This window comes from Chrysemys picta, chromosome 10 (genome assembly GCF_011386835.1).
Source record: "Chrysemys picta bellii isolate R12L10 chromosome 10, ASM1138683v2, whole genome shotgun sequence".
NCBI lineage: Eukaryota > Metazoa > Chordata > Testudines > Emydidae > Chrysemys > Chrysemys picta.
The window spans coordinates 71,122,805-71,150,612 of NC_088800.1; the positions used below are offsets into that span (position 1 = coordinate 71,122,805).

General features: G+C 37.0%; 1 protein-coding gene across 25 annotated transcripts in view; it reads left to right on the forward strand.

The window, feature by feature from the left end:
- CCP110 (centriolar coiled-coil protein 110) overlaps nucleotides 1-26,829 on the forward strand; it is a 28,614-nt gene extending 1,785 nt beyond the window's left edge. For 5 of the 25 annotated variants that reach the window (XM_065558938.1, XM_005307210.5, XM_065558937.1 and 2 more), the window contains 14 exons: nucleotides 2,135-2,284; nucleotides 3,918-4,046; nucleotides 5,940-7,563; nucleotides 8,955-9,082; nucleotides 10,766-10,964; nucleotides 11,670-11,806; nucleotides 12,260-12,376; nucleotides 13,753-13,854; nucleotides 14,061-14,177; nucleotides 14,756-14,835; nucleotides 15,899-15,961; nucleotides 17,534-17,593; nucleotides 18,190-18,272; nucleotides 24,251-24,713. In XM_065558938.1, the coding sequence (XP_065415010.1) occupies nucleotides 2,147-2,284; nucleotides 3,918-4,046; nucleotides 5,940-7,563; nucleotides 8,955-9,082; nucleotides 10,766-10,964; nucleotides 11,670-11,806; nucleotides 12,260-12,376; nucleotides 13,753-13,854; nucleotides 14,061-14,177; nucleotides 14,756-14,835; nucleotides 15,899-15,961; nucleotides 17,534-17,593; nucleotides 18,190-18,272; nucleotides 24,251-24,303 (3,030 nt within the window). In that variant the 5' untranslated portion in view covers nucleotides 2,135-2,146 and the 3' untranslated portion in view covers nucleotides 24,304-24,713. Of the gene's footprint in view, nucleotides 1-2,134; nucleotides 2,285-3,917; nucleotides 4,047-5,939; nucleotides 7,564-8,954; nucleotides 9,083-10,765; nucleotides 10,971-11,669; nucleotides 11,807-12,259; nucleotides 12,377-13,752; nucleotides 13,855-14,060; nucleotides 14,178-14,755; nucleotides 14,836-15,898; nucleotides 15,962-17,533; nucleotides 17,594-18,189; nucleotides 18,273-23,941; nucleotides 24,068-24,250 lie in introns of all 25 variants that reach the window. The other 20 variants (XM_005307207.5, XM_005307204.5, XM_042853228.2 and 17 more) reach the window with 12 other exon arrangements.
- The last annotated feature ends 979 nt before the right edge of the window (nucleotides 26,830-27,808 follow it).

Sequence of the window (27,808 nt, forward strand, 5' to 3'; positions counted from 1 at the left end):
GGGGCTGCCACCATATCAGCAGTGTTGGTGGTGGTTTTGAATGGAACCAGTTTTATAATTTGTGGGGAATTTCCAGTTTCCATTCAATTTGGAAGAGAGCCTGAAATTTAACATAGGGCATTGGGGTTCTGCCATAATGAGACCTGATCAGGTAGAAGGGAGATGAGGTGATAGACAGCTGGCCCCAAATAACTTTCTGACCCCAACAATCCTGAAAACAAATAACACACAAGACCAGTTACCAGCTGAATTTTTTTTTTCTTGGCTGAGCAGTTTTTAGCACAAGTAGAATGGTTGCTTTTGTATTCTCCATAACAGATTCAGTGACTCAAATCTTAATTTCTTCTTTGCACTCTTAATAATTTGAGGGCTTTGGTTGAAAAGCCCACATACTTCAAATTGGGTTTTTTTATATCAGTGCTTCAATCACTTAGTACAGAAATGCAGTGAATTTTATACTGTGGAAGAAAGGGAGTTCTGTAAAGATAGGGAACAAGCAATTTTGGTAGTTGTAGCAGAATTTTCTTCTTTTCCTTGGTTCTGAGCTCATGGACTCAAGCAGAGCAGGTTAATAACTTATCAACCCAAGAATGTATTTTCCCCTTATATATGTAGTTGTAGGTGGTTTGCATCATAAGTAACTCACAGTAATATGACATACTACTTCTGCCCACAGCTTCCAGACTTCCCTCCTTGCAGTCTCAGAATTGCACAAATTGTTGTATAGAAGATCTAACAAAACACTTTATGATTTGTACCCTGCCCTCTGTAGTAAAGCTGTAATCCCAGCAGTGATTCTAATAGCATTACCATTAGGAAACGGAAGTAACGTGTACATGTTGGTTATAATTCCATTTTAGGATTCTAGTAATCTGGGGGGATTTTGTAATAACCATATTTTATATTTGTGAGAACATAAATCATACAAATGTAATCATGCAGTGGGAGGGGATTCTAAGGAGGATTTTGTGCATTGGTGGAGAGATGGGGTAAAGAGATAAGAATGGGGGCAATATGTCTTTGATTTAGTTGTTTAACCATGTGCTTTGTTAAATAAGGTACATAGATTTAAAGCTTGCAAAAACCTGTCATGGGATTCAGGTGATGTACAAATCCTTCAGGCTCTAATTTTCATGGCTTTATGATATCCTCAGGGTTCACCAATGGAATAACTGTACCGGTTCAGTATGTACATGTCAGGGCACGTACCGTAATTAATTATTTTCCTTTCGGTTCTCACTAATGCTTCTCAATCACTTGTACTGGAAATGGTTGTTTCAGGTGTTGATTATTTACAGCACCTGCAAACATATGTGTTTGCCTTCTATTGTTAACTTAAGTGGTTTATTTATAACAGTGCGTTCCGTATTGCAAATCTCTATTATGGTACATCATAATCAAAGGGAACCATCTATTCTTGTGCTTACATCATGAACATTTATATTGAGCTGCCTATTTTTTTCCTCACCCAAAAAAGCATTCAAGGGAGGATGAACTTTTTGTAAAACTATACAACTGCATTAATCTTAGACGCATTGAGGGCACAAACAATATAGTTTTGTTTATTTTCTAAACTATTAGTTTTAAAAAAACTTACCTTCCTATAGCAAAGTTTGAGCCTAAACATGCTTACAGTGTTAATTTGTTTTCCCAGCTTACTCTCAATCAAATGCATGCTTTTTTTCTTCACAAGTAACAATAACAGCATTGCCACCATCCTATTTTTAGTACTGTTTTTTCTGATGTTTCACTGCCAAGGTTGTAAAGAATGGCTCTGTCGAAGGAGAACTGTAAAGAGTAACAAGGGTTACAAGTGACTTGGTACCTCAAAGCCTTTTTCTTTAGCAACTTAAGGTTCCAGTCCTGCTCCCACTGAAATCAATAGGAGTTTTGCCATTGATTTCAAGGAGAATCAAGCCCTTAATGAGACAGCAGTCTCTTAGGGACAATTTAATTTGGGGTTGACAATAGCACAGATTAAAGAAGAATAAGTATTGGTTCTTTTTTGTTTCTGGTGGGAGAGACAGAAACATAACACGTTTTAGAGAATTTATTTTCTAATTTTGTAAGCCAAGATTGTCATGTATATTGCTGTATTTCGTATTCTTGGCTGTAATATTTCCTCTATGTGCAGCACAATATTAAGATGGAGGACTATGAGAAGTTCTGTGAAAAGCATCTTGCAAGGATCCAAGGAGAGTCGATTAAAAGGGAAACGTCTTCATCTGCTCAGAAGAATATCTCACTTATTAAATTCCATGGCATTCCTGTGCTTTCACCTCTGGTAAGATTCCCTTGCCAATTAGGCATTTGTATTAAAAAAGAAGAGGACAACCATTTTTGTTTAGTTATTTCTATCTAGATAACATATGACTAACCTTGAGTAGTACAGGAGACAAGTACTTGTCTGTAATGTTGAGGTTCAAAACCAAAATGAGGGTGGTGGGATAGGGGGATTGTCATGCAATGTAGTACAAGAGGATTTTGTCATTTGAACAAATTAGATTGTGGTGCCTTTGACTTGGGCAATGCCTGCTGGGTGGACTCTTTCTTCCCTTCCTGCTATACCCAGTGGTCTTTCTTCTCTAAAGGCTGCCCTTCCCCACTCAATAATACCCTCTTTTCTACACTATTCCACTCCCACTATACTTATCTTGCACCACATCTACCCTAGTGTATTTCATAGACAGAATTCTAATGGGTAGCAGTGGTGTAAGTTATAGTGTAAAAAGGGCATAGGTATTCTTTACCGCTATCATTTAACTGATCCTTGACACTACAGCTATTACTGGTGGAGCTGGACCAGTAGGAAATTACAGCTATAAAACTGACTAGCATAAACAAAGCCAAACTTGCAACACAGCTATATATGTTCTCTAGCAGGGCGCCTCCAAGGCTTTTTCCATACAAAAGGTTTTCTGAAATCTTCTCATTGATGTTTCTAGTATCAACAAAGCTACACTAGTTCAATGATGTGAGGATCTGAGAAAAGTGTCAGAGGAGATGCAGCTCCCTTTAAACTGTTTCCTACTCTGTTGTAGGACTCTGAGTACTCCAGGTTCTGATTTCACAAAATAAACAGGGTAACTTTTACTTTCAAGCCTTTTGTTCCTACTAACTACATTTCCTTACTCTTTTTTTAGATTATGTATGTATGTTTGTGTATATTTATCATGTGGAAAACCAGATAAATATTACTACTGAACACTTTCTTTTCAGTTGAAAAAAATGCTGATTTACCAGTTATTTAACATTATTTGGGCTTGTTTAAAATAGTACTGGATAACAAGAAATAACACCGGGAAAACACATGGGGTGATTAAAGAGAATTTAGCTTTGTAACTTCTTTTATTTCAACAAATGCTGTTTCTAGGACAAAGAAGGGAGCTAGAAGAAAGTAAACTAGAGCAGGAAGAGTGATTTATAAGGCCTTGGAAGGGACTTCTATATTTGGGTCTGAAATTCACCTATGGTATGAAGGGTCAGTGTGAAGATCCCACATCCCAGCAATTAGACAAGGCTTATGGATAGGAAACTGGGGTGAGAGTGGTCATTTGGGTGCTTGTGCACTCTGTATACACCATTCAAAAGATCTCTTTACCAGCTCTGCATAGTCTGGTGTGGAAGGCCATCCAGTGAGAGGGTCCACATGATCAACCATTGAGTAGATCCTGTAAAGCTAAATCTCTCTGCACTTCATACGCATATGCTCCAATTCTTGGGCTTTATGTGGGCTGAGTAAATTTTCCCTGTCTTACCAAAAAATATTTATGGTTAAAAAGAGGCTAATCTTCAAACTGCATAAAATCTCAACAAACATGTGCTCTCCCATTTCATATCAATTTTTAAAAAATATTTCTTATATTTAATTTTGCTTTTTGATAAAGAAAAGAAGTCACTGATACTTTGTTTTGCAGATGAGTCTTGAGAGAAAAAAGGAAATGCAGCAGGATAAACAAAAAGCACTTGATGTAGAGATCTGGAAACAGAATTCCAGGAAAAGAGCTTTACTGAATCGTGTTCAGGAGATCCTGGAAAATGTGCAGGCAAGTTTTTTAATTAGCTGTTGTATGAAAATGTCTTCTCTGCACATTCCAAGGGTCACTGAAGGCTAGTAAGATCCCTAATATAAACTAGCAGTTACTAGCAGTTTACTCTCTTTAGACCAACATTTGCTAGTAATTTATATTGTATGACCTGTTACAGTTACAGTGAATACATGTAATAGTTTTAAATAATGTTGTTAAGTTAAGTGTGGTCCGTGCTCAATTTGGTATTTGTAGAAATCAGCTAGTTTTTGTGGTACGGCTATTGTTTTCATAACACCATTTAAAATAGCTAGATAGATTTCCTTCAGACTGGTCACTACTATAAAAACTGTTAACTAGTGACATTACCGCTTTCCCCCCCTGAAACTAAACTTTGCAAAATAAAGAACAGTGCTGGTGTATGCTTTGAAATTTATATTGTAATTATCTTTTCTTGTTCAATGATGGGACTATTCTTAGGGGTTAGACAGGCAGATACTTTAAATTAGTAGTTCTCAACGAGGGGTCCGGGGCCCCCTGGGGGATCATGAGCAGGTTTCAGGGGGGCCACCAAGAAGGGCTGGCATGAGACTTGTTGGGGCCAAAGGCAGAAAGCCAAAGCCCCACTGCATGGGGCTGAAGCCTGGTGACCCAAGCCCCACCACCTAGGGCTGAAGCCGAAGCCTGAGCAACTTAGCTTCGTGGGGTTCCCTGTGGCATGGAGCCCTTGGCAACTGCCCTGCTTGCTATCCCATAATGCTGGCCCAAAACCCAGTAGTTGTGGGCCGTGGAGTTTTTATAACATGTTGGGGGGGGCTTAGAAGGAAAAAGGTTGAGAACTCCTGCTTTAAATTTTTTTTTTTTTTTCTAAATAGGCTTCTTAAAACCAGTGTAGTTTGGGTTTTTTAGTAGGATGTAATAAAGCCCTTGAACTAACCCACCAGCTAACTGAACACAGTTTGCATTGGGCTTAAGTTTTATTACTGAGGTGGCAAATGTAATCTATTGAGCTTCTTGTTTTGTTTACTAGTGTGTGCATGGAAACCATCACCTGACTTGGGATTTGAAAGGCAGACCAGGAGCATATGTTGAGAATACAAAATAATGGTTTGCTTTCTTCTAGACCTCCTGTGGTTAATGGGCACTTAGGTTGATACAACTCTGACAACCTTTTATCCTTCAGTTTAAATGCCCCTATTGTCAATAGCTGCACTGTTACCTATACCTAAAGAGGACTATGAATTTATACAAAGGGGCAGACAATACTGAATGGTCTGTGCTCTTTTTATTTATTTATTTATTTATTGTCAGTTGCTTTCCACAGAAGCAAGCTCTGGTTACATAATAATGAAAACCAAAAAGGTTTTCTTGTATGTCCATAAATTTCATTGAGAATTATGTATGTACTCTTTTGCATAATGCTTCTCTTAATTGGCAATGGGTTAATCTGAGTTGAAGTATATTGAATGTTATTGCTGAAGTTATTTGAATTACATGTCAGAATAAACGCCAATGATACATTTATGTAACATCCTATTGCCTGAACATTGTTCTTTAATTGGCAGCCATAATATTACTTAAAGAATATATGTTCAAATATCTGTTTTTCTTTTAATATAACTTTATCGTAGGTGGTTGGTCTGATGATAAAAACTTCTGACTAAACCAAATATTAAAATATATTTGTTGCGTTCTCCTCAAATTACTTTTGCCAGTTGGAAAGGTCATCTTCTGCATCGTAGACTAGTGTGGTTGCCATAGTTCCATTCAAGTTGGAAAATTCATGTTGCATTAAAGTGACAGCAATCTAACTTTATAGATCAGAAGGCATATGTACTTAATCTTAATTTGAAAACAGTAGGGCTTCATTACACTGAATTGACATAATAATTTTCAGGTTTTTTTTTGCAGGTCAGAAAGGTGTCTAGTATGAGCGATTTGGATCAGTGGGAGCCTGAGAGTGGTCACTCTAATTCAGAATCAAAAGCCTCAAATGGCTTCACAATGCTATCAAACATCAATTTGCCAAGTTCTATTGAATGCTGTGGTACTACAGACCTTGAAAAAACATTGGAAATTATGCCAGCAGATACTGCTATCCAGGTTACATCAAGTGGAATAGACTCAGTTAGAGGCACAGAAGAATATATTCCTCCTGAACAAAGTGAGAGCAACCTCTCAGAAAACATTGCTTGCCCAAAGGTTACATCCCCTGATAAAACACAAAATATGACTACTTCAAATGCACATGTAAACCAAGAGCATACGGAGGTGCCACCAGCTGGTGAGGAAGTACCTGATCCGTATGTAATGAGTCTTCAAAACCTTCTGAAAAAGTCTAGGGAGTACATAGAGAGAGAGCAAACCAGACGTAGCATAAGAAGTAATTCAAAAAGAAGTGTTAATGAAAGTCATTCAGATAAAGAAAATGATGCAATTAAAACAAATGTGTCTGGGAAAGAGAGAGCGAGGTTTACAGGCAGGAGTTGTACTCCTCTGACACTTGATAAACCAAGTCTTAATAAATCAAATATTCTTCTCCAAGGTGCCTCTGCCCAAATAAATAGCGTGAGTACATCAGCTTCACCCAGTTTTTCTAAAGTGGATATACCTACCAGAGCTGGAACACCCCCAGTTTTGGATTCGGATTCAGATGAAGAATTTAAAAATATCTCTACCTTTGATCACGATAGTAGTATTGTCAGAAGCCTTACAGGGTCTTATGCCAAATTGCCCAGCCCAGAGCCAAGTATGAGCCCTAAAATGCACCGAAGACGCCCAAGACCTTCATCAATGGGACACATAGTTATCAATAACCCTGTGAATGCCTATGAATTAAGCCCTATAAACAAGGGAAGAGCAATTGACTTGATCATACAAGATGTCACTGACCAAACGAATGCATCTGAACCTGTGCCAAAATTCACTGCTGACATCACTGCAGTTTGTTCTAGCAAAGCTCATGTCAACAAGAATTCTTCAGAGACGTCAAATCACATGTGTCAGCATTCCATTAGTCAACTAGAGAGTAAAGGAATGATGGTGTCTTCCATAATGGAGGGAAAACTGGATAGTAGAAGGCCATTCAAAATGGACAGTACTACTTGTACTGCAACTCCAAAATTGCATGAGTCGTTTGCAGTCAGTCAGTCGATGGTGACTCAAAAGTTCGTTACTATGAATGGAATCAAGCCAGATAGTTTATTAGAAAAGACCAAAAGTAATTCACCCGTGGAACTCAATAAATCTTATGATGTAGAAAATCCATCTCCATTACTGATGCAAAGCCAGAATAAGCATCAGCAAATGGATACTCCAAATGTTTCTTCTGGAAATGAACATTTTGTAGAAAATGGTTTCGAAAAAGTGAAACGTAGGCTTGATTTGGATATTGATAGCTCACAGAAAGAGAACAACCCATATGTTTTAACAGATGGAACAGAAGAACAAGAGAAGTGGAGGTTGCAAGAGCGAAGATGCCCCATAGGATCTGTTTATGGTAACAAGAATGAAACCTCAGGCAGTAGTACCAACGGTGAGATAACATTTTCTGTAGTCAGGCTTTTTCCAAGTTGGAAAGTTATCTTTAGTTAGAAATGTCATTTTTAGAAAATAGGCCACTGTCTTTCATCTGCACCTTAGTTTTTTGAGTATTCCCCTAGCTTGTGCATCATTTATGATAAAATGACAGGATACATTTCTGTATTTTTAATTCACTAAACATTAAGTAAGGCCCTGTAGTAAACCAAGTTTTTCTGAAAGTCTTCTGAAAGCTGCTATTGAATGACCAAAATGATCTTCTGTATATGAAAGTTGCCTCATTAGATGCAAAGCCTTGTACCTCCTACTTGATAATGAATGATACAGGAGTATGTGCTTAGACATTTTCATATAGCATATACCAGAAAAGGTATTCGTTTTCTTGTTATATAAAACATATTTTTATCTGATCTGCTTGCTTAAAATCACCATTTGCTGCCTTAACTGGAGTCTTTCCTCTTTGTATTGTAAAGTTTTTTGATATTGTTCTATTGAAAATTGTTGTATATAATTAGATTAGAGAGATTTAAAAAAAGAAAAATGAAAGGCCACTGAACAGAAATTAAACAATCATGCCAATAAAGGCGCTTGCTATATCCTGGTGGAACATAAAAATGAAAGGAGGAAATCTCAACTGAAAAATAATCTAAAGAAAATTTCACAAGAGCATGCATGGGTTTGTGGGATGTGTTTTAAATATTCACCCAGTTTTAATCTGAAACCTCCAAAGAGACTGGAGAGATTCTAGCAGCACAGACTCATTGTGCATGTATGGGGACACTTGTGAAATGTTTAATAACAGAAAGAAAATCTAAGTGAATTCTTGTGTGCCAGGGAAAGGTCAATAGGGCAACTAGCATGAGTATGGTGAGCAGGACTATGGTAGAGCAGTTTTTTGAGTTCTTAAAATGTAAGAAAACAGAGGCACACTGCAAATAAAAACATACTTGCATTAAAATATCAGCTGCAAGTAACTTCAATATTACCAGGATTGGTGTTCTTCCAATTCAAGAATAAAAATGTCATGTGTATGTCTGTAAAGGAAACTATCAAAACTGAGTGGAATAAATGTTTTGTTCACTCAAGCAAGTAGTCATATTCTTTTCAAAGCTAGTCTCTGCATGTGACCTCTTGAATCTGGGATTGGTTAGTGCCATTTATACTGTCCCGTCCATGGATATGCTGATCTCAGAAACGTGAAATATGAAATAAAAGAAAAATATTCTACTTCATGTTTTTGTGGATATACCAACGGTGCTGTAGAACACCCAATGGAAAAATGTATTGAAAATGTAGAGATCTGTTTATCTAGCTTGCAGAACACTTAGAAAATGTAAGACTATATGATTAATGCTTTATGATGCATGTATTTTTTTTTCTTTTCAGAAGAAGAGATTTTGAAAAATAAACTCTTGGCTTTTGAAGAAATGAGAAAGAGACTTGAAGAGCAGCATGCACAACAACTATCAGTACTGATAGCTGAACAAGAGAGAGAACAGGAGAGATTGCAGAAGGTGAGGGAACAAGATAAGAAAATGCTAAAATGAGGTGTTTAGGGTTAATTGCTCAACTTGCTATTTTAGTATAAGGGGCTGAAACAATATATTATTTCTCTGCATATCATACTCAAGATGGATATTTAATAAATCTGTCTGAATTTGTGGGAGCTCTTTGAAGAATATGATTGTGTGAAACCTTCGCTGAGCTTCCATTTTGGTCTGGCTAGCAGCATTTAGAGCATTGAGAAAACTCATGCGGCAAAAACAGGAGGCTTAGGATTATTCTCTGTTTTAGTATAGAGATGAAAGGGTATTCCCAGGAGAGAGATGTATCATAACTATACAGGGAAGGGTAACAATCCTCCTGTATACAATACTATAAAACCCCTCCTGCCCAGAGACACCAAAATCCTTTTACCTGTAAAGGGTTAAGAAGCTCAGGTAACCTGGCTGACACCTGACCCAAAGGACCAATAAGGGAACAAGATACTTTGAAATCTTGGGGAGGGGGAAGGCTTTTGTTTGTGTGCTCTATGTTTTGGGGGTTGTTCGCTCTTGGGGCTAAGAGGGACCGGACATCAATCCATGCTCTCCAAATCTTTCTGAACAAGTCTCTCATATTTCAAACTTATAGGTAACAGCCAGGCGCAAGGCATGTTAGTTTTATCTTTGTTTTCTCAACTTGTAAATGTTCCTTTTGCTAGAGGGTTTACCTCTGTTTGCTGTAACTTTGAACCTAAGGCTAGAAGGGGTTCCTCTGGGCTCTTTGAATCTGATTACCCTGTAAAGTTATTTTCCATCCTGATTTTACAGAGATGATTTTTACCTTTTCTTTAATTAAAATTCTTCTTTTAAGAACCTGATTGATTTTTTTCATTGTTTTGAGATTGAAGGGTTTTGAATCTGTGTTCACCAGGACTAATTGGTGAGGGAAAAGGGGTGTAAGGACTTGGGCGGGGGGGAGGAATTAGTCTCAAATCTGCCCAGGAAAGGGGGGGTTAGAGACTTGGGAAATATTTGGGGAAAGGCAGAGTTCCAAGTGGCTCTTCCCTAAGATTTGGAACACACTTGGTGGTGGCAGCTTACTGATAACCTAAGCTGGTAAATAAGCTTAGGGGGCTTTCATGCGGGTCCCCACATCTGTACCCTAGAGTTCAGAGTGGGGAAGGAACCTTGACAAGATGTATAATTGATGAATGCTTTCATATCAAACTGCAAAAGGCAAGAGATGCAATGGGGACTTGGATATCCTGGAAAAGCTAGACAATTACTGCACAGTCAGGTATTGTCTTGCATAACATCTTCATGATATATTAAAATAGCCAAAAGGGATAGGAAGCAAGGTGTTTATATTTGGGAAAGGCTGAGCTGCTGGATTTCTTGCAGTATATTTATTCAGCACATCTGTTTTAAGTGCAATTATATCATTTGTTACATAGAGGTTAGTGGAAATTAAGATGCCTTTATATCAGTGATTTTCAACCTGTGGTCTGCGGACCCCTGGGGGTCCACAGACTATATCTAAGATTTCCAAAAGGGTCTGCACCTGCATTCGAAAATTCTTAGGGGTCTGCAAATGGGAAAAAAGTATTAGTTAAACTGCCTATGTTGTATTGAAGCTTATGCCAGGATACAATTGCTTGCTCAAAATGTATTTAAATTCCACTATGTAGAATCAAAGATCTGGTTTTATTTCAGACTTTTAATCTGCAGGAGATAGAAGAGCAGGAGAGAAGGTTAAAAGGAAAGAAGAGTGCTACAGCAGACCTAGAAATACCCAAAATGACCATTAGCAGTGGGATGGAACAGCAGTGGAGAAAAATAAGCGAAAGTGGCTTGTTGGAAACAATACTGACTCAAGTGGAGACAATCCATAACACAAACTCGAACAGCACTGGTAAAAGTAGGGGGCAAATAATTATTAAAAGTTTTACTGGGCACTTTAAAGCAGAATATACCAAATGTACTGGCTGGTTCATGGTATTGGTGATGGTAGCATCTCTGCTTCTTCCGTGGTTGGAATCCAGTCTAGGCAGGAAGTACTGAAAGTTAGCACCTTACAGCTGCTGTTTAGCAGTCTATGTAAAATTTATTAGTGGTCTTAGCAAGCTTATGTCCACTTTGCAGGGTCAGAAACGACTACTGTAACAAAATTCTGAAAGTACCTTCCTTGGTCATATGCCTTTTTTGGATAAGATCTGGTATCATTTTATTATCTGACACGCCATCTACTGGGGACTTTTTCACACACTAGCATAGTGGTGGACCTTTTCCCACTTTGATTATGATATTTCTACATTTTGAACAAGCATAGGTGACATAAGAATATAGTGCATACAACACAAGGGAAAATGCTGGCAGCAATTTTAGTCCAATATATATCCCGATGTAAAGTAAATTCAAGAAAGATTTGGTTTTAATATAGAATGTTAGCTGTTCTCTGTACATTTAAAAAAAACAACAACATTGCAGATGTCATAAAATTAGATTTGTGTGTGTGTGTAACAGGTGCATGACGTGTAAGTATTTGAATAGTAGTTTGTGTGCACAGGCTTCCTGTTTAGTACTCATTTGTTTAATCATACATTCTGCTTTCATATAGGTTTTGCCAACACTACCATGCCCAGTAGTTTTGGTTCAACAAATGAAGCTCCATTCTACCTCTGGGGACCATCTGGTAGTGGAATGTCAAAAATATCAGCATCCAGGCTTATTAGGGCCAAAACCAGGTGGTCTCAGGTATGAAAATAAATTGACTTAAGCTTTTCTTTTTTTTTTTTTTTTGCTTAACCATCTAATTCTTTCAGGACGCAGGTACGCATTAAGAACTTCCAATCCAAAACTACTAATTGATCCACAGTTCTTAGATGGATTTGTACTAGCAGACACAAGAAGAGAGCAGAACAATATTTTTCTTATTACAGTACAGACAAACTAATCGTGTAACCACATCTTTATTCTGTTAACCAAATTAATACTGGGGAGTTCTGGCTAGGCAAAGTGTATTTGGCAAAATTTAATACCTGTCTGTTAATACAAGATAGCTGTACAGACATTTTTGTTAAACAAGTAGCAATCAATTTAACTTAATTTATTTTGAGAAATTAAAATTCAGAACTTTTGTTGGATTTGATATTAAAGCATAGAAAATCTCTTAATTTTAATCTTTTTTTCCCCCTCTTCTCTTAAAAGGCCACCAATCCAGAGATGCAAGTGAAGTTCAGTAAGATCACTGCCTTGGTAAAGGGATTTCTGACTCGTAGGCTCATGCAAACAGAAAAATTGAAATATCTTAGGCAAACTGTAAAAGTAAGGCGATAACTGTAAAGATGCTTGCTTTATGCATTTTTTCCACCTTCCTCCTGTTGGTTTCTGCCACTCCCTTTCAGCTGACAAATAAGATCTAGACTTGTCACCAGAGCACAAAATTCATTTTACTTTGAGAATTAACTAATGAAGTTTACTACATAAGTAATATAGCTCTATCCTTTTTAGAGAATGAATGAACTACTTATTGTATACTGTGTGCATACCACTTTTGATAGTGTCCCAACAGTACCTTTTCCTGTGCCTTTTTGAAGTGACCTATAAAACCATTCTAATACAGACTGAAGTTGAATAATTGTTTCTTAGATATATTCTTAATTATCTAGCATGCAAACTTTCAGTTGAAATGAACCTTGCATAGCAGAATATTCCTTATTCCAACTTTCATATCTGCTGTCTTAAAACTTTTTTTAATTGAACTGTATTTTTCCTGGATCCTGAGTTAGTATGGAGGTTTCCTGTGTCAAACTTATGCTGTGATTTTGCAGCTTTCTAAATAGTCAAATAGTTAGCTGCTAAAATTAGAGGCATCATCTAAGGTATTCTATTAACGTCTTCAATCTGCCCCTCTGTCCTTGATTGATTTCATATGAGGAGAGGAAGCTAAGGACAAGGGAGTGGAGAAGGGAAAAGAGAGATGAGTGATTTACCCCATCACTCCTGTTGCTCGGCAAGGCAGCAGTAGGGAAAGATGGTGAAGTGGAACATCATCTCCATTAATCTGAATATTTCTTGGGTCTAAGGTGGTATATTTAGTATTAGTTGCTCCTGTACAGCACAAGTGTGGAGAATGGTGTGTGTGTGTGTGTGTGTGTGTGTGTAGGTACAAAGTAAAAGATCTTAGACAGGATACGGCATATAGGGGAACCCAATCTTGCAATAGTGAGAAGGCTAAGTTACTTCTGCTTAGTTACAGGAGTAAGGCCAAAGAGGAGATTGTCTAAGTGCCCCATTTTTTTTTTTAGAGAATAACAGTTAAATCCATGTCTGTTTAGCTACCCCCAGTCTCTGCCTACACCAGGAATCGGCAACCTTTGGCACGCAGCCCGCCAGGGTAAGCCCCCAAAGGATGTGCTGGCCGCTGCTGCCCGCAGTCCCCATTGGCCTGGAGTGGCAAACCGCAGCCACTGGGAACTGCGATCGGCTGAACCTGCGGACCCGGCAAGTAAACAAACTGGCCCAGCCCACTGGGGGCTTACCGTGGTGGACTGTGTGACAAAGGTTGCCGATCCCTGGCCCACACTATCCTTTTCCTCTGAACTTTTGAGAGTAAGGGAGCAGATGTATAAATGGCTTGAGATTTACTTCCACTCAGTGTGAAAGATTAAGCGTAGTACATCATCTTTTTATTTTTTTAGGATACTATGGAGTTCATAAAAAATTTTCAGTCTGAAGCTCCCTTAAAGAGAGGAACTGTTTCGGCGCAAGATGCATCCCTACAAGAAAGAGTGATGGCTCAAGTAATGTATATTCAAAGCTTTTCTTTTATAATTACTTCATCATTGTAAAAGAGAGAAATTATTTTATCTTTGACAGAGATATCTGAAGACTTCAGAGGGTCAATATTTGAAATGAAATTTTAACTATGGGCATTTTGTGCTGACACAGGGGTTTTTAAAATGTAGTTTCACCAAGAAAGCTTCACGAAAGCTTTGATTTATTTCAGCTGCGAGCTGCGCTGTATGACATCCATGATATATTCTTTATAATGGAAGTATCTGAAAGAATGAATATTCTGCGTCATGATCGTGAAGTTCGCAAAGAGAAAATGCTGAGGCAAATGGTATGTTCCAAGTTTGTATCCAGTAAGAAACACTTTAAAACTAGGAAAATGTATATTTTTGTCCCTAGTTAAGTATCCGTTGTTAGTGATTGGAGTAAGATGCAGATTTTTTTTTTTCCTGGCCCAGTAAGAAATATAAAACCTTAGCTTTTGAAAACAATCTTCCTGATAATGTGTGGCTTTAGCTGTGGTGCTCCAGTAGTTAAACTTGTTCAGAAAGACTCCAGTCTACAGTAGGGACTTGGGGCCTGGATGCTTCCAAAGTGTGTGTGTCTGTCTGTCTGTCTTGGAGAGAGAGGAAAGAAATGATGGAATTATTTTGATAGCAAGAGAAAAGGTGCACTTAACTTTTTTGTTGTTGGTGGTTTTGTTATTTTAAATTAAAGTTTGGAATGTGTAAAAAAAAAAAAAAAAAAAAAAAAAAAGCTACATCACCATGTAAACTAAAGAGTTGCATTAAATCTTTTAAAGCAGATTTTATAATGAAAAATGCCAATCTTTTAATTAAGGTGGATCAGATGCGGCAACTGTAATAAAAGTAGTAACAAATATTAGTATCCACTTCTGTGTTTTTGTAGGCTAAAATAAAGACTCCACGAGAGAGGGTGACACTTTCAACAGCTACACAGAAGTCTCTGGATAGGAAGAAGTACATGAAGTATGTATGTATTTAATATTTTTTTGGTAGAGAGAATTGGAAGGAAGGGAGTTGTTGTTATTTGAACACAGCTGAATCTTTTAGCAAAATACTTTCGTACAGATTTTGGAAGACTCTCACATTTGCTACAAAGTCTTTATATGTAAGATTCCTTTTTACATAAGTGTATTGAATTCTATTTCTTTACAATGGCATTTTTTATATAGACATTCAATATATATTTGTTCCCATGCTGAAAACAAGATAAACACTCCTCATCTTGTTCTCTGTACCTACTGGCTGTTATCTAATTTTCTCTGAAGTCTGATCACCAGAATCATGGTTTACATTTATCATTGTCCAAATACCCTCTGTATTTGCTGTAACAACTCAAGTGAATCACATTACTGCAGTTAATGGTGTTGGTGACGTTATCAGGTGACATTCCTGCTGAGGCAGCAGTAATGACCCAATGCCACAGCATGGCTGTAGGGGACTCTCTCCCATCTGAGATACCATTCTTTGGATAAGATAAAATTTGCTTACTTGTAACCAATAAAATCTATAACCGCTTTTGGAAAGATTAGTGGTTGCCCCACTACCATGACTATATTGAATTTAGGTAGCTGCATCCTGCCTACAAAAATTTCCTCTAGTTCTCAATTGATATAGTATTCTTCACTCTGTCCTGAGCTGTGTGTAATGTCGCTGTGTGCTGTTAAGATGCTGTTTCAGTGATGAATGAAGTGACTCCTGTGTGACTAGTCTGTAGTTGGTTTGCAAAGCGTGAGTGCTGTATTTTTATGTTGTTTTCATGGCTTTCTCCAAAATTAGCTGTGTATGATAAGAGATGCATGCATGTTGGTTGGAGTGCCTTATGGCCTAATGGAGACAATTGCTTCTGTTTGTGTTGCAGTTGGAAAGTGTAGTCTGTACTGTACATAATTTTGCCAAAAGAGTGGCAATAATACTGTTTAGGTGGCTTCCTTTTATTTTTATAGCTTCTTGTCTGACAATTTTTATAATTTTTTCTTAAGAAATGCTTTAAAAGTATTTGGATACTTACACTTTTTTGTTTTATTAGGGCTGCAGAAATGGGAATGCCAAATAAAAAATTAATCATAAAACAAAATACTCCTGAAGCAAGGTCAGTGAAAATTACTTTTTTGTAATTTACACTAAAATGTTCTTAACTGTTTTTTATAATGCTAGGTCTGTTGACTGCTTGCTTGCCATCAGCTAGTCACCTGTCGTCATTGCCCCTGGGTAATGAAGAATGCACAGGGCTAAACTATTATGAAAAGTTATTAACTTGCCTACAGTTAATAAATAGTACTTTTCCAGCTTCAGTTTCTCAAAATTAATATCCTCAAACATTACCTTTCTTGTCTGTGTTTATTTCACTCACTCCGTCCAGTTCCCAAGTTTCTCAAGTGTTAGATGCAGTGGTAGCATCTTTAAGCAAATGCTTGATGCTATTTTTAAAACAGTATGATATTGTTCTCTCCATTTCCCCAGACATGAACTTTCATGTAGCGAGCTGTAGATACTTCTTAAAATGGGGGTTATTTAAAGAGACCCTCAAGCTTCAGTAGCATTCTTGCCTCTAGATCGTAAAGAGAGAGAGGTTCATGTCTCGCATCTGGCCACTATCTTATACTCTGTGTTAATAAACTAGTACTGAACTGTTAGAGGTGCTGCCTTCCAGATGAGGTCTGTCTACACTAGAGAATATTGGCTAATATCAGTTCAGATGCTTAGAATGCTTGTAAAATAGCATGCATACATCCGTGCACAAAACATTTCATAGGTATGCCCTCTACTGGTATGATTGCATCATCTCTGAGCAAATCTTAAAAATAGCTTTGCCCGCTTAATTTCAAACTGTGTCAGTGCTAGTTTAATAAGAAATCTGAAGCACTGCAGCTGTACCGTTTCAGTGGGGCCTGCCAGGACAATCCCATGACAACAGCTAAGAGCCACTGGCCATGTCATTCCCAAACATAGTTATACAAAAAATTTAATTTAAAAAATTACAAAAGCAAGATCTGTCTTCCAACCAACGTATGAAGTTGTTGATGCTATTTATTGTGAACCGCAGGCCAGTCTGTCGAGCAGCAGGGGCACGTTATGGCCTCTGCCATGGCACGTGTGTAGTTCTGCCCCCACAATATGTGAGCGTTGATCTACAAGCAGAACCAAATAATTCAAATAAATCACTGGGCGGGGAAAGGGGGGCAGGAGGGCAGCATCATAGTAATCGGTGAAAATATTTATTACTCGTATGAACCTGCTCCAGGTTTCTTATCGGAAGCCTTGTGATAAGTACCACAACTCAGAGCCACAGCAAATGTTGGAGGAGGAGCTGTGTGTGGGTCTGCTATACCAGGGTAATAAGTGTATGCACACAGAACTGTTGCAATAACAATTGGTGCTAGAAATGCGTAGCTGCTATGTTTCTAAATTGAAACAGTTCAGTCCTTTAGTATAGACACCTGTAAAATAGATTCCTTCTTTCTGTCTCTGAAGGCTATTTCAGTGCTTTTCTTGAGTTTTAATGGTTGCCACGCATAACTGGATGCTCTCTGCATTAGCAACATGTAACCAAACACTGTGCTGGCTTCTTTGAGATACTTGGAATATGGAAGGCAATATATAAAAAATCAAACTTATTTAGAAACAAAATAAACAAAACTAATCCAGATTTTGTTTTTAACAGAGTACTTCAGCCAAATCAAGGACAAAATACTCCAATTCATAGGCTTCTTTGCAGGCAAGGGTAAGAGTACTGTATGTGTTTTAATGCACAACTTAAAGGTTGAAAGCAAATGCAATATCTGAGTCAAATAATTTCCATGTAAGATCTACATGCATCAATGCAAATATTGTTCAAATGCAAAATGGCTAACTAACAATTCATGGTGAGACAGTTCTTAAAGTTCCTAGCTTTTATTTTTCTTATACTGTAAGGGAAAAATTGCAGTGGTCTCATTCTGTTTTTCATTTACACTGTGTTCTGACATCTGTATTTGTAACATTCATTCCATTAAGTTTTGCTTCCACTTCCTAAAAATGAAATATGATTTTATAAGAAACACATACCTCCTAAATAATGCAACATGTACTCATTAGATCGGTTTCTTGAATAGAGTAGTAAGAAAAAAAGTGTGCATGGAGAGTTTCTCCTATTAAGGTATATGCATAATTCCTAGTAATGTTAATAGGAGTTTCACATGTGCACATTCTGGAAGAGACGCTACTGTATCACTTACAGACGTTTTCATACCAAGAACAGTTTGATAGTGTTTTTCTTTATTGGATACAATCTTTGGATTTTAATGCAAGTGACTTATTAACTCTTTTATATTTAATTAGAACCCCTAAGACCTCAATGAAGGGGGTTGAGCAAAATAGAAAGAAGTCCTCAGAAAGCAGAGTGCCTAACAAGGCAACTTCAGGTGTGTAGAAAATGGGTTCTTGGATCTCTTTTAAAATGAAGATATGAGTGAGTTACTAGTATCAAGAAAATTTAAATGGGATATCTTGTTTTCCTTTTCTTGCTGCAGTAGCTTTGCTATAATACACTTTGACTAAATCAACCATCTTTCTATATATGTTTATAAAAACAAAAAATATGGGTAACTTAATAGTACATTTTCAAATTCTATAAAAGACATATACAGTTTTTTAAGATAACTGCTTAAATTCCTTCTCTCACCAAATGCCTGATCGCCAAAAATACGCAATTTTTAGTAGTATATGTAAAAACACACTAATCATTAGAGACCTGCAGAACTAGAGTAGATAGATCTAGACTCTGACTCAGATATTTATATTTTTATGTCATTTATTCCTATTTCTTAATCTATGTAAGACTTGTCCTCAGAGGACATGACATGAATTTTCAGAAAATTTACCAGCAGGAATATTATATGAATTCCTCACTTTAAAACATCTTGTAGAATGCTATTCTATATATTAGATATTAAGAAAGAAGATTTATGATCCTTTTTCCTCTGATATACCCAATGCTGTGCATGTCAGTTTTAGATGAGGGGTAGTCCAAGTTCCAGATATGGAGTTTAGAAGTTGGTTGGTTGATTTTTAATAAAAAGGGATTTGGACAGAATGCCTAGCTATTCATAGATGTGGTTTTGTCCATTCCATGCCTTAACAAAACGTTAGTTGAAGCAAACGTTTTCTGAGACTTTTCCACTTTAAAACTTGAATGTAAACAGTTGTGATTGATTAAAATGAAGTAAAAGCTTTTTACTCAATTGGTCTTTGTCATCTACTACAGAAATATGATTTAGGAACTTAATTCATGTAACTCACTTCTAAAATTAATGCATTTATATGGCTGGGTACCTATTAAAAATTAGGAACATCTGGGATCCTATTCAGGATGGAAAACCATAATTCTTTGGGATGCAACAAGTGACCCATAGAACTCTGTATGATTTTTCTATCCAATCTTGTTGCATATAGAGGGAAAATTCAAATTCAAACTCCCCACCCACTGCTCGGATACTAACTATTTAGCTAACGAGAGCTGACAAAAACACAGGTCAAGGTAGTCAGGAATTGTTCAGACTTGTAAGTTCACTCAATTAAAATTACAGAAACCATGCTCTGAGGAGTCAATATTCTGGCCTGCTTGCTTTAGCTAGTCGAAACTTTCTCATGACTTGGATATCATGACATTTTGATACTCAGCAGTGAAAATAATCCCATTTATGACAATGGCTCCAAATTTTATCTGGCCTGCCTTCATGGCCCTTTGATGAATTGCTGTAAAATTTCTGAATGTCCCATAATAGCCATCGATTTTTAACATCAATAGTTGTTTCTAACTGGCTATATGGAGGTGTGGTTTTAGTTATGTAGTATAACTATCTCCTTATTTCATCTAGAGTGTTTGAGCATCAATGTTTCCATGACATTTGTAGTATCAGCACTTCCATGTTCTTCCAAATACAAATAATAAATCAGGCAATATCAATCTGTACTAAATTAACAGCAGTGCATTGTGAGATCATTATCTGGAAGAAGCCCTAACAAGTGTAAAAGAAATAATCTGAATATTTGTGCAGTATTAAAAAATCTTAAACTTGAATTAATACATGTAAATAAAACTTGAATTATGTACATATTTGAACTAAATTGAATAGTTTATCAAATTATTACCAGAATAATTAATTATTCAGTTATTAAAAAAAACCCACCCTGAGTTTGGAATATAAGACTATTTTCAAAAGATGCACTGTAAACTGTTTAATGTGGGCGAGGCAACAAATTGTTTCCAGGGAGTGGTCATGCCCAAATAAACTAAAATCTTTATAAAAAAAATTAAATTATACTGAAAGCTAAACAAATTCATGTACGTTCTTGTATTTTATCTTACATTTGTGAGTGTGTTCCTGAAAATGAAGACTCAGCACTCGCTTGCTCTAGGCAGAGGATAGGCATATTTCTTCCTGTAACTCTGCTAGTGCATGTCAGTACTGACCTACAACATCCCTGCTGTTTTAGTTTTTGACATTCCTTAAGCACAGACTGAAAATGATGTGGTGGCTTTGTTGGGGCTAGGATGTGGCAATCAGACTTAATCTTACTTCTGACCCAATCGGAACTTGAATGCATATCACTAGAAATGAAATACTCATGTACCAGCCCATCTACTCTTTCCTCGTGTGTGTGTGTGTGTGTGTGTGTGTGTGTGTGTGTGTGTGTGAGACTTTGTCATTTGAAATTCCATCTCCAAAGCTTGGTCTTCCTCTCTTAATTACAACCATTGATTGAATATCTTCTCCCCTCTAGTGTACACAATAATTTTTCATTTAGGACCACTAATTGAACACTTCTGTTTTTGTTGTGTCCTTCTTTTGCCTTTAATACTGAGCTTTGGAACAAAACTCAATTTCAAATTAAGTGCCTATGCCTTTTGCTAGTGAGTTTAACTCCTCTAATTCTGGATCTATGTGCCCACTTCTGTCTTGGTTAAGAGAAAGGGTTGGTTTTTTTTGTTTTGTTTTTTAAACTGGAACATCTAAACATACGGGGCATGTTTTGAAATCTAGAGTTGCACTTCTGCTGAACATGGCTGGTACGCTTGACACCAGAGAAACAATAAATAGCTTTCTACTTTTTTCATCAAGTATGTAGATTGGGAGTATAGACTAAAAGCCAAAACCTTAAGGAAATGTCCTAGAGAAATTACTAGAAAAGGAGAAACTTTTTATAGTTTTGTTTTTGCAGTTCTCTATCTATCACATACAATTCTATATTAAAGTCTGTGTATCTCTTATATATATCTCCCTTGAATTCTATACAGGGTTAAACTATAAAAAGATGAATTTGTAATAAATTTTTGTGGACTCGTACTAAATTTCTATATAGCCCTATTGGTTTCATTCTTACTGAATTCTGTAATCCTTTTCCATAAGGATAAGTAAAATCTTTCTATATACTCTGTTTCTCTCTCACATACACTCATAGCTATTAATTGTTGTGTACATTAATTTTAATGGGAAATAAGACTGCTTTTTGTTTTTTAAAGGTAAAATCCAGATCATTGGTGAATATAGTCAAAACTGTCAGTTTATTTCCTGAATGTAGGCTTTGATCCATGTAATGTGCACATGAGGGTTGAGAGAGTAGTGTTGAGGCACTGATAAGGCACCATGCTCATCAGCCCTGTTACTTCATCTTATTGGACCATGGGTAAGCTGAGGGGTGCAGGTATTGAATGTTGCTGGATCGGCAAGAACATTTTTGTGACGAGGTACTGATGTGGTAAGACCTTTAGAATTTCCGAAGCTGCCTTGCTCTGTTTCTTCTAAGTGCAGCTCTTAAGCACCTATAAGTACCCACTTCTCCTGGCTGCCAGTCGGAGTAACAGAACATACTAAAAATGGCATCTACTCATATCATCCTATACAGTGGATTGCGTGCACTTTCTCCTGGTCTTTCTCCACTCCCCTTCCCACCCTTTCAGCTCATTGCTGAGCACTGTGCATATTTTGCTACACAGATGTCTGGAAAATGTTGAGGTCTAGCCCTTTGCCCAGCAGCTTGCAACAACTGAGCCGTTAATCTTGAAACATGCTTGTTCCCAGCATGATGGAATTCTTCCAGATTCACGGAATTGAGATATCTCCCTTTGCAGAGGCATAAGCCAAAATGTGACTCAGATCCTTAGTTGTAAGAAGGACTCTGTTTGATGGCTTTTTGTCAGGGTTCCCGCCCCACTCTGAACTCTGGGGTACAGATGTGGAGACCCGCATGAAAGACCCCCTAAGCTTATATTCTACCATCTTATGTTAAAAACTTCCCCAAGGCACAAATTCCTTTCCTTGTCCTTGGATGGTATTGCTGCCACCACCAAGTGATTTAAACTAACATTCAGGGAGGGGCCACTTGGAGCCCTACCGCCCCCAAACCCCTTCACCCCCTTTCCTGGGGAGGCTTGAGAATAATATACCAACCAGATAGGTTAACAAGGTGAGCACAGACCAGACCTTTGGGTTTTTAGGACACTAAAAACCAATCAGGTTCTTAAAAGAAGAACTTTACTTTTTTATAAAAAAAGAAGCACCTCTGTAAAATCAGGATGGAAGGTAATTTTACACGGTAATAAAAAGACTTAAAACACAGAGGATTCCCCTCTAGGCTTAACTTTAAAGTTACAAAACAAGAATAAACCTCCCTCTTAGCATAGGGAAAATTCACAAGCTAAAACAAAAGATAATCTAATGCATTTCCTTGCTATTACTTACAATTTCTGTAATTTTAGATGTATCATTTCAGTAGGAGCTGGATTACCTGCATGGTCTCTCTTTTGTCTCAAGAGGGAATACACAGAGAGCACAAAGCTTCCCTCCCCCCTGGTTTGAAAGTATCTTCTTTCCCCATTGGTCCTTCTGGTCAGGTGCCAACTAGGTTATTTGAGCTTCTTAACCCCTTACAGGTAAAGGAGGGATTTTATGTTACCCTTAGCTGTATCTTTAGATAGAGAGAGAGAGAGAGAGAGAGAAAACAAGAACACGAGAACGTAAAATTCTGGTTGCGAATTTCAACTCAGAGACCTAGGATTTGAGTATTCTCTGACTTGTATATTTTCCCTATCTTTGTTCTAGTCTGTTTAGGTCTATAGCCTCCTCCTTGACATGGATGTACCACCTCAGGTAGTTTTGCTAGATACACTAGAGCTAAAGGGAAAACATACCTTCTTAGTGTATTTCCACCTCACCTTTTCCTATAGTAAAACCTGTTAGAGGAGCTTTGGGGAAGAAATCTCCAAGAGGATCTCCTCAGAGTTCCTTCTCTTGTTTGTTTGGTGGTGGCGAGAGGAGGGTTTGCGTCCTCACCCCCTTGAAATAAACTGGATGATGTTGCAGGAAGCCAGGGCCATCTTCATGAAGGTGCTCTATTTTTCCATCCCCTCCCTCATCTCCATTGGAGCTGTGCTACCAGGATGACAACTTGTCCGCAGCTGTCTTAGTGAAAGTGGGGTTGAAGGGAGAGTTGATTTGTGGAAACTAAAATAGAGCCATTGGGAGAAGAATGTGCACCTTGCTCCTGGTCTACCAAATGCTTCCCTCTGACCTGCTCAGGCTTCACTCCTCACCCTGCGTGGACTCCATGGGGTGGGGTGAAAGGGATGCTGTGGAGGGGCTGAACCCCTGTTCCCTTTTACATGCAGAGGGTTTCCTCTGTACAAGGATATTTGGGGGTGGGGGAGATCAGGCCCATAAATAACTTACTGAAATACTACAATTAAAATTTAAAACGCTAAAGTATTTAGGTTGTGTATTTATGCTTTGCATTGTTCTTGCTCAGTCTGTCTTTCTTGGGTGGTTCTTAAGATTCTTCTGTCTTTGAGGGTGGGAGTTGGGGTGGTGAGGAGGAATGAGTTTTTTATATATGCCTTATAGGAATGTAATGTATTAAAATGATGGTAGATATTCATTGTATAATAGTGAAGAGTTAGGCAGTTTAGAATAGTTAAATGATCCATAGTAGCTTAAGATGCTTATCTAATTTTATGTAATCAAGTTTTATAGTACAATATAGAAACCATCATCATTTCAAGTTTTCTAATCTTTTTAAAATTTATATATTGCAGTTATAGGTGTTTTGGAGTAGCAGGAAAGCAAGGGGAACACTTACTGAGGAAGAAAATGCTATAATGTATAGTTATTTACAAGCCTTTTTACAACTCGAATAACCTGTTTTATTCATACATTTTAAGGTATTTGAGATATAGAATAAATTATGAAAATATTAATTTTTAAATACATCTATTTAAAAGCATATTTGAACAAGTTTGTGTATTCCTATCCTTAAAATTTTTGGTTTTTATTGGACAATTCTTTTATAAAAAGAACAGTCACAATCACAGAATGTTAACTTTTTGTTTCTGCTTTATTTTTAGGAGTATATGCAGGAAGAATCCAAAGAAAGAAGCCAAATGTTGTGACAATTTAAGACGACAGCACTCGCTCGGATAAAAAAAAGGCTATTTTAATGCAATAGTCTCTTCAGCATTGGTTCAGATCTTGCATCTCCTATATGTATGCTGTGAATTGACAAATGTACACATTTAACATATTTTGCATATTTTAAGGACATACAGTAGGTTTTTATGGAATGATGTTAAACTAATGGAGAGGGCTACAAATAAGTTCAGTTCTTATACTCATGAAAACAAATTGCATGTTACAAACCTGTTAGGTATTCAGATTACTGCATACCTATGTCCACATTCAAAATGCTCTGCTGTAGAGAAGAATATAGTGCAACATTGTTTATTTGTATCTTTTTGCCATCTCTGACTTATTCTTGTATATGTCATGCACTATTTGTACTATTGGAAATATATTTACAATTGCAGTTCATACACATTAGTCTGTATAACTGATTTCCTATATGTGTACATATTTTAGCCTTTTACCCTAAAATTAGAGAAGTAGAAAAGATAATTTATTCAACTGTAACAATACAGTGCGTTTTTCCTCTGTGTATTTGTTTGAGAACAGCATCGCTGAGTGTATCATTACATATGAGTGTGCTAACCTCTCAATTTAAATACTAATGACTGATATTGTTACACTCATTTCTATTGACTGTTTGCAGACATGGATCTGAGTTAATTGCTGGCATAAATGTGCAATTCTATTTACATGAATGAAGTCGCACCTGTTCTCACAGGTGGTGAATTTAGGCCACTATGATGAAACATTCCAGGCAATTTTTCCTCCATACTGTTCACTGCATTTTCTAATTCCAAACTACATTTTGATCAAGATGAAGTATAATTAAGATGTAGCAATTCTATGACACTGTACAAGAGTTCCAGAAGGAAAGACTTTAATTATCCTCAGCAATCAAACAGATGACTCGTTTCACACCATTATGTGTCTTAAGGTTTTATTTTTGACATTCCTAGAACTACTTTACTGTCTAAACAAGTAACTTGGAATAGTTTTTTATAAAAAATAATACTGTCATCAGTAACAGATCCAAGCACTGAAGCCATGCTTCCATGTTCTGAGTCCCTAAAACTTTGCAAGACTTAACCTCCAAAACACATGCTCCTGTTTGCCCCTGTCTTTTTGGCTATTTCAACCATTATGAATATGCTTCTTTAAAAAGAGGCTGCTTAGTAATTTTAATCTTGATAATGAGCTTCTTTGAATCTTTCCTTGATTTTCAAATAAAATAGAGAAAATCTTGCCCCTGTGTATATTCATCCTTAAAGGCAGGTATTATTCAGTCAATAGCATACTTCTGTATCCCCACAGCTTTAAGGGTGGTAGAGAGGAGGACTGTTTAAATACATACCCTTTATTTTGTTTAATGAAAATGTCAAATTTTACTGTTTCACTAGTATAAATTTGCTATAACTCTTAACTTTGGTGCAGTTAATCCAGGTGGACATTGGTATAACAGCAGACTTGACCCAAAATATTATCAATATTCATTAAATATCTCAGTATAAAAATTAAACAGGTGGAAGGAAAAATGCCTTAATACAAAAATGCATGTATGAATGAACAGAACTTGTTTGGGGATGGCCTTAAACCCACAAGTTATGTTTTGCATCTACAAATCAGTACCTTATCCTGTACCTTTTGTTGCATTATTATAAGCAAATGTTACTTATCATGCAGTATTTTAAACTGAGCCAGACATGTACTTGAAAAAGAGGCAATACTAATATGAAGAAATATTTAGAGGAGTAACAGAGTACTCAGTGGTTGTGTACTGTGGTCTTATTTGAAGGCTCTGAGGCAGATCCTCAGCTGGTGTTAATTTACACCAGCTGAAGACCTGCACCTCTCTGTTTAAACACTATTATTCTTTAGTTTCCCACCATAATACAAAGATTTATTATGATAATCTGAACTTCTTGGATTCCTAGTCATTTTCAAAACTTTATTTTTGTTCTTAAATTTTGCATTACTCTACTGTTAGTCTTTTAGAGGAAAACATTTCAGGAATAACAAAGTTAGAATGACAAGTGAAATGCATCATATTTTATTAAGAATTCTAGAGTACCTTGCAGGTGGCAATGTTAGACTGGCTTACTTCCTGTTGTAGGTTAGTGCTAAAATTGATTGTAGATGTTTTCTGTACTGTTAATTGGCATTTGAGGCAATACGTAAAAAGGAGGCTTAGTCTAAATATTTAAAAAATGAATGTTCAACTTTTGTTCAGGTTTCTTAACTAAACCTTTTTTACTTTAAGAATGTTTCAAAGTTTGTGTACTAAAATATCATCGCAAAATTTTTTTAACTTTCATAAGGCCTTCTTGACAAGTGCCAGAATTTTTTTGTAATTTGATATATTTTGTATTTATTTATACATATTTAATTTTCAATTCACTTTATTTTTGTGGAATGTAATGTCATTATTATGAAGTGTATTTATTTTTTGTACTTTATTTCATTTTCACCAGTCATGCCCCTTTCGTTAAATATACTGCAAAATAAACTTTTTTTAATCTTTCAATATTTGCATTTTTCTGGATTAAATAAATGCGTGAGATAAATTCAGGAGAAAGTGGACTTGAAATAATACAGGGCCAAGGGCATCCAAATTATTTTTAAATCAAAGAGTTGAAATTTAAGAAGCAGCAACATTATAGCTTCACCAATTTGATACGACACTGCTTCCACCCAGTCCTGCATTCCTTTTGCACTTAACTCCTGTGACTTCAGAGAGGATTCTGGTTGTTTAAAGAAAGCAGGATTGGACCCTTCAATTGCTGCTTGTTCTGAATGATTAATTACAAAATGTGGGAGAATGATGCAATATAAACAATATATATTTTATACTTAAAGCCAGAGACAAAACTTGCCTAGCTGTGTGGTATTCACGGTGAGCTTATGGGTCAGAGCCTCATCTAATGTAAATTGGTGTAGTTCCACTTATGCAAGTGAAGCTGTGTTGATTTATACCAGCTGAGAATTAGTCTGTGTAAATTCAATTGCAGAAGATGATTGCAAAAATACTCCTTTACAATTAAAATGGGAATTGACGGGCAATTACTGTGTTTATTGAATACAAATGACAGTTCCATATATGGCATTGTCTACACTGGCAAGTTTCTTCGCAGTAAAGCAGTTTTCTGCGTTGTAACTCCTGAGGTGTACACACTGCCAAGCCACTTAGTGTGCAAAAACTGCACAGTTGCAGCGCTGTAAAAAACCCACTCTGACGAGAGGTGTACAGCTTTCTGCGTTGGAGGTACAGCACTGCGGTGCTAGTGTAGACACCATGGTCAATTACAGCGCTGTATTTGGCCTCTGGGAGGTGTCCCACAATGCCTGTTCTTGCCTCTCTGGTCATTGGTTTGAACTCTCCTGCCTGGCCCTCAAGTGACCAACCGTCATCCCTACTCCGTAAATTCCTTTGGAATTTTGAAAGTCCCCTTCCTGTTTGCTCAGTGATGCGTACAGTGGTCTCAGCACATCTTTCCAGGTAGCCA